Source organism: Sinocyclocheilus rhinocerous, unplaced genomic scaffold, assembly GCF_001515625.1.
Source record: "Sinocyclocheilus rhinocerous isolate Xijiao unplaced genomic scaffold, SAMN03320098_v1.1 scaffold111, whole genome shotgun sequence".
Lineage (NCBI taxonomy): Eukaryota > Metazoa > Chordata > Actinopteri > Cypriniformes > Cyprinidae > Sinocyclocheilus > Sinocyclocheilus rhinocerous.
In genome coordinates this window covers 964,319-976,253 of record NW_015642811.1, presented here as the reverse complement: position 1 = coordinate 976,253, position 11,935 = coordinate 964,319, and the positions used below count along the sequence as shown (strand labels likewise).

Below are 11,935 nucleotides of genomic sequence, written 5' to 3'. Positions count from 1 at the left end.
AAACTAGCTATGTGTACTGTGCTAGACTAACTGAGACTTGTCATGGCACTTGTATACTGTTGTTCTCTCGTTCGTCTGATTGCTTCTATTGTTCTCATTTGTAAGTCGCTTTGGATAAAAGCGTCTGCTAAATGATTAAATGTAAATGTATTATTACAATTCATGGCAAAATGAATGTTTGGTAAAATGTAAACTGATATTTCCTACTGACACACTACAGCAAATGATAGAATATACCATATCTAAATATACAAAATAACACAAGCAAGAAATGCATCATATTGAACACAGGGTGGCGCCATTGAGACTTGAAAAACATGTTTGGAAATGTGCAAAGTAAAACTTGAATAAGATGGATCAGAAATGTTGCGGCAAAAAGTTTTGTAAGCACAATTTATTGGCACACAAAATGGCAAAGCATACATACAAGACTTTGGATATGACACAAGAAACAGCTCTGCTAAATATTTTACAAACTGTGCAGAGTTTCAGTAATACAAGGTTTAAACAGTGGGTGGCTGATATTGTGTTTTGTCATTTTGTTGGTTTTGGAAATATCTTAGGCTTTGCGATAATATTCAGGAAATATGTTTTGTAATGACAAAACACAGGAACAAAGAAACTGATTAATTAAAAAAAATATTTGGCTGTTTGTCATCATCATCATCATCATCATCACCACTGTAATATTCTTTTCAATCATTAAAGCACACCACAACTCTTAAAGGGCCTTTAAGAAACGTTTTCAAATCCAGTGGACAGTACATGAAATTTTTTTTGTAAAAACAGTGTGTCTCTAGCTACAGAAATGACATAAAGCTGTATAAACCTGTTCACATGATTTGCTAGAAGGGCATTCGTTGCATTTTTTAGAATGATGAATTTTAGATAAAAAGGCTGTTTTCCTTTTAAAAGTAGGGTGAAGCTATACACGATGAATGTTATTTAAACTCATACAAACTAATGAACAGTATATTTGTGATTGGATTTACAGTAAGCTATATTTAATGTTCTCATTTCTCAGTATGGTGTTCATTCCGGAGTATGAAATTATCTGTTATTATCAGATAAAAAAAAAAAAGAAGTCAAACAACAAGTAGTAAACGTCAAAACAGCTGCCGTTTACATCAAGGTCTGATGACTTCAGTGACATCAGATGAAGCAGAATGCATTTTTATTGTCAAAGTCACAACCCTGGTTACTGTGCTTCCAAATTGATTACCAAAGTCCAACATGACCTCAAAAGTCTGGAAATAAACATATTACCGATTTCAAAATGTCATGCAGAAACATATCATATTCCATTCTGAAAAGAAGTCAATACAGGGAAAGAGGCGAAAGATGGACAAATTTGCTTTTCATATGTGCTTGCCTGTCCATAAATAAACCCCTAATCCCTATGGTACAGTACAATGAGAATACAGAAAAATCACAAATGATTGAAATCACACATTGACTCAGAAATCAAATAGGAATTTTTGAATTAAAGTACAATCTGTAAATGGCTACTGGCAATGCTTTTTTTGTTTGTTTTCAATGCAAGCTGTCTTTGTTAATGTAGTCAGTTGTGTTGAAGTTCACTTTTAATTGAAAGCAGAGAGAAAAAGACAATAGCCAAACGAATTTCCAATAAAAATGCAAATGTTCAGGGATTGGTCTCAGTGGGTGCCTCTGCAGTTCCAGTCTCCAGTGAGAAGGCAGTCAACATGACCGTCTCTTCAGCGATTGGTTGATATCGAGTGTGGTTGCCAGCTGGTGTCACTATGGAGATGTGTGATGAACTACGAGACAGGTAGCTTTTTTACATTGATTATTGGGCTAAAGTTGTCCCAAATTCAGGTCTCTGTTAATTCAGATTGCTCACTCAGCCTCGATAAAATCAAGTTCCTCCTAAAGTCACATTTCTCACGATGCTCTGTAGCCTAGCTAGATGATTTCGAAAAAATCCAGTGAGCAAATATTGCTGCCAAAGTTTGGTCTGTGAAGTTCTTAAACGTTACCCCAAATAAGAAGTGGAACCATCAGTTTCTGGTGAAAATGGATGACATCATTGACACCATGACTTGGGATTTACATCATCGAGGGTAAAAAGTGAGGTCAGAGAGAAAGCATTGCGCATGTTGTCTCCTACTGAGAGGGCTGCGAGGCCGTACTCTCTGGCTTGCTGTCTTGTCCTGTGGGCGGCTTGCTGTTCCAGGGAGCATTGTTGCCGAGCGCCGGCGAGCTTGTGAAGTCGTCGTCATCGTCCAGGCCGTTGGTGGCGTCGTATTGTGTGTTTTCTAGCCGAGTGATCAGACGCTCGTCCTCATCGCCAAACTCCCCGCCCATCAGAGTGGGCTCACCTACCACCATCACATCCTGCAATACATACAGCTAGACAGTCAAACACCTAAGAAACAAACAACAATATAAGGCAGGTTTCATATATATGAAGAGACTTTGGGTGCAGATGAAGACAAAACAGTCCAACCAGACCCAGACATACGTTGGATGGTGAAGGACCGGTTTGTGGTTTGAAATCCCTAACCTTGAATTTAGCAAGCACCAGTAAAAATGTTTAAATGTGGGGTTGGGTAAATCATTTGTTTTCATATTAAGATATTTATAAATATATTTATATACATTATTTGTAACACTCATTATTTTAAGTTAAAAGTATATAAATATATTTATTTATAAAATATTATATTAAAAATATACATAATTAAAATATAATATCTAAAATTAGATGTGAATAATTACTGTGTGATAAGTTAGAACTTTTTAAAATTATTTAAAAAAATAATCAAAAATGTCAAAAATATTATATTATATAAAAATATATGACATTAAAATATAATATATAAAAATAGATGTGATTAATTGTGATTACACTGCGTGATTAGGTACAATTAACTTTTTAAATAGTATTTTAATGTGTTAAAATAATGTATATAAACATTTATAAAAATGTTGTAATATATTAAATAATATAAAAAACTGATGTTATTGTGATTAAATTGTGAGGAGTTACAATGTTTAAATTGTATTTTAATGTGTTAAAATAAAGTATATAAATATGTTCATTTATCAAATATATCTTAAATTAAAATATAATACATGAAATAGATGTGATTCATTATGTCAAGATGTGATAATTGCAATCAATTGTGTGATTAATTAGTTACAATATCGTATCTGGAGCTTTGTTCAAGTGCAGGCTTTTTTCTCTCTCTAGCTGAATTCTCAGGCTCAACTGATCAGTTAACTGTAGCACACGCTTCGCTGATCATGTGTGTCGACACACTACGGCATGGGAGCTCTTTATCTTTATCTCTCTGTATACTCTTCTTCTAGCTCCCATTCTATGTACGATTTGCCAACTATCCCATACAGAATTGGCCCGTATTTAAGGGAACGGAATATTAGATCCATATTTGATCCTTATGGGACAGAACTACATCAGCATGCATAAGTTGGGAGCACACAATCCACATGCGTGAGCAAACACAGATGAGACACATGGATGGAAACTCAAACACTATTTTCTTTATGAGAGTGTTCAACAGATAATTTTGCTGCCCAGCTTTAGCATCAAGTGAATTTGCATTTAGCACGGTTATAGACTGCATTAATATCTGTTTTTCTGAGACATGAATGTGGCCAAGTGTAAATGAAATGTGCATATCCAATCAGACAGCAATCTAACTGATCAAGATGCAAGAAGTGACTAAAAATAAATAGGCTGACAAAATTACTGCACCAAGAAAAAAGTAAATTTGAGCAGTGAACAAGAAAAGTATTAATACATTATTTTTAACACTTTTATTTGTTATATTTTTGCACTTTGTACTGCTCATCAGAATGTTTTGGATAAAAGCAGAGACAATTTGTCCGCTTTCAGCTTCTTGTGCATTTATTCCACTGGATGTGTTGCTTTATTTAAAATGTCTAAAATAAAAAAGCATTCAAAAGCTGAGTATGTTTATAATGAAATATTTATGCACCGTCAAATTCTTTAGTGTTATACTGTAAATTGGCAGAGGTTAAACTGAAATGTGTAGTAGTGTGTGACACTTTAGTATGACATTAAAATTAATTGCATTTTTTAAAATAACAGACACAATGAAATTGAATGTCAGTGAGACAAAATTAATGTGATTGCATCTTAAATGCATTTTAGCACTTCATTTATTGTTTTGCCTAAATTAAATCGCAAATGTGCAAATCAAGAAACTGTGAGTAGCCCAGTAACACTTTACAATAAGTTTCAATACATAACTTTAGTTTCTGGAAGCCTTTATAGACTTTAGTATGGTAAAAAAAAAAATACTATGGAAGTCAATGGCTACCAGCAACTGTTTGGTTATACATTTTAAGCCACACATATATTAACAATAACATATTTATAAATTACCATTAGATTAATGAAGCCTGTAAAAAGTAGTTAAAGGGGTCTCTACGTCACGATGTGGGAAGATTTGCATAACACCACCCAAATGTTCACGCAAAGAAAAGAAGGCTTAACTTCTCGCTGTAGTATTGTTGTACGAGCTTTGTAAAAATCGATGCGTTTCAGAAAGGCGGGGCATAGAGGAGAAACAATAATGTACAGTATGTGGAAAATAATGTGTTTTTTGAACCTTAAACCGCATAAACACATTTCATTACACCAAATACACAAAATAACATTCTATTTAGCAGCATCATATGACCCCTTTAATGATACCTAATGCATTAACTATTCTTAACCAACTGAACATTAAGCATAAAGTGTTTGTGTATTTACTGTCCCTTATTTTCCTGTTCATTCTCCAGGTTACTAGCTATGAGACTCCTTACACCCTTCACACTACTGGACCTGCGCTCTCTGCATATCCTATCTCTTGATTTAGCTCTTTTATTGTTTTTTTATTTTCATTTCTGTTTATTTGAGCGCCGACTCTTGTGTCATCTCGTGAGAGCTTTGGCTGAGACCCCAGAGTCACTGTCAGTCCTTCCCACCCCTCTGCTTCTTAATTACTCTCATTCATTAAGGTGGGCTTTTTGACTAAATAACAATATCCACACACTGATTTGTCAATTTGCATAGCTAATTAAGTAATTAGCTGAAATGTTACCGATTAGAAAAAAACGAACACCGCTTGCCAATGAGCCTTGAATTTGCCATCTGTTTTTGAAAGGCAACTGTCGCCCTGCAGTCTGGGTGTTAAACCGGGGGCCAGGATCACAAACGTTAGCACACACACATACAGACGCGCTCACGCAACCTACAGGTTTCCAGCTGGTGGTTTGACGGAGAGCTCTAATTGCTATCAAATGGAAAGGCTGTCCAGTGCTCTTGTCTAATTAGATGTAGCCTGTGGCTAAACCCACAGCAAAACAAACCGACTACCTGCCGCCATCAACGACTGGCTCTGCATCCACCTCCATCTGAGCTTGAGGAGCACAGAAAGCCCTCATTTGAGCTGGACATTGTTTAAGACTTGAGAAGATGTCCATGCATGTGCAAATCCAGGCACGTTGCACATGCATGACAGACCAACTTGTCATTATAGCCTACTACTGAAATCATAATTCTAGCCCAAAAACATAACCACAAGGGGGCACTGTTGTAATACTGTTGAACACAAGAACCCCCTCTCCCCAAAACCTGGTGGTCACATGATCAGCTTATTGTGATTGGGCTCACATAGGAGGCCGATCAGGCAGCATGCAATGACTGCACAGACAAAGCCAAGTGGCCACGCTACATATGTAACCAGCGTGTTTCTCTCCGCGACGCACGGCGACATTGCTTACAATGAAGCTTACTGCTTTCGAATGGGGAGTAAAATGACAAGTGTTGTGACACACACACACACACACACACACACACACAGAAGATCTATATGATAATGAGCGCTGGCACAGAGCCAGTTGCTCACACCAACAATTTTCTCTCTGCTTGTGTGAATGTGTCTGGTGCCCTCAGAGTGATGGACGTTGACTAGATACAAGCAGGACAAAATATATGCAACTAGAGTTCCATATACTGAGAGACAAATCTTCCCGAGAGAGAAGAAAAAAATTTGTAAATAAAATATTTAATTTCAGCAGATATGTACATATATATCATTTTATACGGCCATATACATGAATATATGATATAATTAAATGGAGTAATTTCATTTAAATAAGCTAATTTCAAATAAAATACATTTTCATATCATTTAAAAAAAAATCAAATATAAATATTGGATTATAAAAAAGAAATTTTAATTTAAAAAAAATTATTTTTTCATTTTTTAAGTACTAAAACTAAAACTGTAATAAAAAAATTGAACCTATATATATATAAATGATAAATGAAAATAGAAAGCTAATGAATATTATAATAGTATATATAAAGCTAATAAATATTATAATAGTATATATGATACTAAAATAACCATGATACAGATATATGATATAACTTTATTATAATTTTGTTTTCATATTTTATATCAAATATTTTTGAATTTTATAATGATATTAAAAAATATGTATCAGATATTGAATAAAAACACTATGTTTGATCGCTATTAAAAGCTGAGCTGAAAGAAAAAAGTTAAAATAAAGAGTAAATGCAATTTTTTAAAAACAATTTTGTAAAAAAGAAAAAAGAAAAAAAAAAGGAAAAAAAATTAAACCCACATTTTTTATAGCAATGTTTAGGTTGTGTCACCAGAGCATGTAAACAAACAGCTCTGGGTTTGACAGACTGAGCTGGAACACGCGACCGTCTCTCCTCTCTAATCTCCTCTACGGCATTCATGTATCCAATTGTCCCTGAACTCCAGGGGAAAAGCCACGCACTACAAATCCCATCATCCATCTGCAAACAAATTTACCGCCTCACAATACAACTCCCCAAAAACAGCTTCAGCACTCGTACGCTGTGTGTTTGACCCTGTAGTCAGTGTGCGAACTGGGAGAACACATCGACCGCCAGAGTAATGCCTGCAGAGGAAGCCTGGGGGATAAAGAGGCACTCTGGGATAAATGCCTCTGAATTGGGGTTAAACACTGTAAGTGGGTAATATAGGAATTGAAAATGAGGGCTAAGGAGTCTCTCTCTGTGAAGGTGCAGAGAGAGAGTATTTACTTTGGCATTGGGATTGAATGTGCTTTATATATGTGTCACGGCCCAAAAAACTGACACAACATTGCTATAACGTGTCATAACAGCACTTTAATGTGTCATTAGTGGTGAGAGACACAGATTTACATTTACATTTAATCATTTAGCAGACGCTTTTATCCGAAGCAACTTACAAATGAGGAGAACAATAGAAGCAATCAGACGAACGAGAGAGCAACAGTATACAAGTGCCATGACAAGTCTGTTAGTCTAGCACAGTACACATAGCTAGGTTTTTTTTTTAAATAGAATGGAATAGAATAGAACAGAATAGAATAGGTAAGTGCTAGTATTAGTTCGTCAGGTGCTGGTAAAGGGATAGTTCACCCAGAAAAATGAAAATTCTGTAATTTAATCACAAACTTGTCACACCAAACCTGTATGAGTTTCTTTTCTTCATGGAACACAAAAAGAGAAATTTTGTTTGTACTTGTCAATCTTTTCAACACAATTACAATGAACAAGGAATGGTGCTTTTTCAAGCTTCAAAAAGGGTGTTTAAGCAGCACATTATAAAAATATCGTAAAAGTGGTCCATACGATACATTATCTACAAGTCTTTGGAAGCTATACGGTAGTTTTGTTTGAAGAACAGACTGAAATTTAAGTCATTATTCAATAATAATCCTATTCAGTTGACTCTTAACCAATGCAAACAAATCATTCAATCTAGTTTTGTAAAATGAATCAGATGATTTACTGAAAAGATTTGGCTCAAAAGAATGATTCGTAACGAATCAGATATTCTGTTAAACTGTCAGATGATTTATACAGTGCACAAGTTTTGTATGCTAACTTTGTGGGGCTTTTTTGTCATTTTGGAGATTGACAGCCATTTGTTTTCATTATTTGCTTGATGCAAATAAATTTTCTTCAAAAAATAATCTTTTGTGTTGCATGACAAAAAGAGAGTCATATGGGTTTGGAACAACATGAGAGTGAGTAAAAACGACAAAACTTTTTCATTATTGAAGGAACCCTTCCTAAGCACAGGTCACAGGAATATGATTGAATAAGCTCTTGTCACACAGCTATTGCTGTGAATCAAAACTACAGCGCCTCTTTATATGTGTTTTGACAGCATAATCATATCCTTAGGACAGCAATCTGAGCAAAATTGTCTTGGTTACAATGTGTGTACTGTATGTGTGTGTGCAGAGAAGAAGATTTGATGCTTACAGGTACCTGGCTGGTCAGATTGAAGTTGTTGGCAGGGCTGCGTTTCTTGCCGCCAGCGCTGTTGCCAAGGCTACTGTTAGACGCATTGCTGGCAGAGTTCTTCCTCTTTCTTCTCTTGGTCGTGGTCTGTCGAGTGGGCTCTGCTCTCCACAAAACGCACAAGCAGGCAGACACACACACACACACACACACACACAGATCAAAAGTATTAATAAAACAAAAAAACACACATCCACACTCACGAACATGCCACAATGCATGCACACAGAGGAAGAAAAAAGAATTTTCCAACACATACAAACACATATGGGTGATTACACAGGGAAAGATAAAGAAATGCATCATGCTTTTTCTATTTTTTTCTGAGAGAGAGAGAATCAAAGAGCATTTAAACATCTCCCAAGACATGCACTAGTAAGAGAGAACCTCTGCTTTCATTTGCATAAATGCTCAAGCGTGCACACTGCAGTCTCGGCAGCCAGCCATGCATGCATACTTATATTATTAATGTACAAATAATGTTTAATTTCAATAAACAGCACTAACACTATCATTAAAATGTGTTTTCTAATTCATTTTTGGAGGATAAATCCTTAAAAAAACTTTTAATAAATAAACTAAACAATTTTGATTACGTTTTAGCAAATATAACTTTTTTTTTTTTAAACAAATTGCCTATTTTGAGTGACTACTGAAATATCCTCCTGTAATATCTCTCTTTTTATGCTCAGCATTCATGGTTCACACAGAGAGAAAATGTATTTCATGGGTTTCAATTTAGACACAGAATGTAGTTTGCCTATTAGAAGATGATTCAGAAGATGAGACGAGTACCTTTTTTGTGATTCGAGGGGAAAATTTCCGTTTTGAAGTTCTGTGGATGTCCAGCTGAAATCATATCCAAAGCAAGATTTATTTTCCAGATAATACTTATGAAAAATGAAGCTGTTATGCATATCTAAGAGCAGAAGACATATGCAAATGTAAACTGCAAGACTGCAGCCTTGCTGTCAACGGCAGAAATTTTTGAAATATGCATTGCAAAATCTGTGGGTCTCATTTGCTAATCATACAAACACACATATTTGTGCACAAACCCTGTGTGAACATTTCTTGCAGAAATCACTATCGTAAATTAGATAATTTTTACCCTACTGCTTAAATGTTTGGGGTCAGTCGACTTTTAGTTTTTTTGAAAGAAATTATTAATTAAGCAAGGATACATTAAACAAACATGACAGTAATGAAAGGTGATCATTATGAAAAATGTTTATTGTATTTCAACTGCTTTTGAGTATGAATGAATGAGACTCAGTATGCCTAAATGTTCAAATCGACTGAAAAATAATAGTTTGTTAATGTTGTAAAAACTGTACAGCCATGAATTGTTATTTTATTGATTTAATTTTAGTATAACAATCAACATATTTGACACATCGTTAGTCATTACTGATGCCTGAAAATGAAATACATTTTCGAGGTTCTTACTAACCACACCCAGGGGATGTTTCTACATTGTTTGTACATTACAGATTTAACATAAAGTCAAATACAATAATAAACAGACTGTACAAGGAAATCAGTTTTGATTTTCTGGAGAAGAACCTTTATGTTTGTATGTTTATCAGTGCGAGTGTGTGAATGACGTACAAAAACGCCCTTGTTTCCACAGATACACATATACACGTGAAAAAAGGGGCAAAAAAACTTATCAGCATATAAAGGCAACCTTCTTTCCTTCCTGTTCTGAACACAAACGCTCTCCAGATTTCAAAAGAATGGGAGGAAAGAGGGAAGCGCAGCTAATAAGGAAACGACAATTACAGAAGATCCACTTGGATACGGACTGTGAGAAGGCCGGTGCTGACGACTGGACGGGGGTCATACAGGGTTTCACCCACACGGAGCGGATGGAGGATGTGTTTCAGTCTCATACATGTCATGTTGTCACTGTTTAAATCATATTGCATATGTAAACCCGTCATGTGATCTAAAGACAAGTCTAAATCATTATTATTGATTGATTTGTCCCCCTGAGGAATCTACAGAGACATCAAAAGCTGGAGATATCCACTGATGTCTAATCCTTACTGACACATTCTACCAAATGAGAGTTTTTAGAAAGGATAAGTGAAAAAAGAGAACAGCTACTCTAAAAATGCACAAACTGACCTGTGACCGCCCTGTTTCTATTAGATACACTACCAGCCCCAAAACTATATGGACACTTACATTTGCCACACATCACTGCTAAACTGCAGCTGAAATTTTTCAACAGAAATGGGCACTAGCTGAAACATATTTACCTAAAATAACTTGAATGTACGGTATGTTATGTATGAATCCAGCAGATAAAGTAACAGAATATAGTGTAATCTTTGAAGTGTAATTGTGTCTTAATTTTCATTTTATTTATTTACTTTTTCCTTCTACTGTCTTTCATTTAATGTTTAATCAGATGCTAATTTTAGCACTTGTTAACAACAGCTGTCAGGGTTTTTATGTATTATTATTGCTATTTATTTTTATTTTAATGTCTAATTGTCTGTTAATGTATTTTTATTACACATAATTATTATATTATAATAAAATGTAATATATATATATATATATATATATATTACATTTTATTATAATATAATAATTATGTGTAATAAAAATACATTTTAGTTAGGGGGCAACACAATGCATTAAGAGCTGGGGGTGTAAACTTTTTGAATTGGATGATCAGGGTAAATTGTACTTATTTTGTCTTCTGGGAAACATTTAAGTATTTATGTAGCTTCTTAAGTGCAGTACCAAATAAAAAACAAAATGATCTTAAAACAAAATAAGAAAAATTTACAAATCATCCTGTTCAAAAGTTTACACGCTTTGGCTCTTAATGCATTGTGTTGCCTTCTTGAGCATCAGTAAATGTTTCCACCTTTTGTAATAGCTGTGTATGAGTCCCTCAATTGCCCTCAGTGTGAAAAGATGGATCTCAAAATCATACAGTCACTGTTGGAAAGTGTTCAAATATGCAGAAGATGCTGGAAAACCAAAGAATGTGCAGGAGCTGGGGGATTTTTCTGAAGAACAGCAGGCAGTTGAACTGCTCAAAACCAACAAGGGACTCATGAACAACTATCACAAAATATAAAAACAGTAGTGGATCATCCAGGAAACAACACAGATTACTAAAATTCAAGGATATGTAAACGTTTGAACGGGGTCATTTTTTATGAATTCAGTTATTATTTTGTCTTGTTGAGTATATATAAACATCTGTTATGTGAAATGGATTATTCAGGAGAGTACTAAATAAAAATAACATGACTGTAATGTTTGAAGAACGACAGACAAAAGACGCCCTGTCTTAACTTTTAATCAGAACGCAGAACAACTGTATCACAGGTGCACCAGCCTAACTAACTCGCTCGTCTCTTAACCCTATAACTGCCGGTGCAGCAAAATAAACAGCAATTTCACAATGATTATAAGGTCTGTGTGCTCCACTACATTCTTTATTATTAAATGAAGTAATAATTAGAACACCGTCAGTCTACATTAATCGACACATTCTTAGGAAATAGTGGGTTCACAGCGAATTATCAGAACTACTTCAGCTTTACC

At 34.9% G+C, this 11,935-nt stretch overlaps 1 protein-coding gene across 5 annotated transcripts in view; it reads right to left on the bottom strand.

The window, feature by feature from the left end:
- Positions 1-404: 404 nt before the first annotated feature.
- The window catches only part of LOC107756465 (LIM domain-binding protein 2), a 64,073-nt gene continuing 52,542 nt past the window's right edge, over positions 405-11,935 (bottom strand). For 3 of the 5 annotated variants that reach the window (XM_016573585.1, XM_016573588.1, XM_016573589.1), the window contains 3 exons: positions 9,155-9,208; positions 8,321-8,460; positions 405-2,358 (listed from right to left, as the gene is read on the bottom strand). In XM_016573585.1, coding sequence (XP_016429071.1) covers positions 2,128-2,358; positions 8,321-8,460; positions 9,155-9,208 — 425 coding nt within the window. In that variant the 3' untranslated portion in view covers positions 405-2,127. The remainder of the gene's footprint in view (positions 2,359-8,320; positions 8,461-9,154; positions 9,209-11,935) is intronic. The other 2 variants (XM_016573586.1, XM_016573587.1) reach the window with 2 other exon arrangements.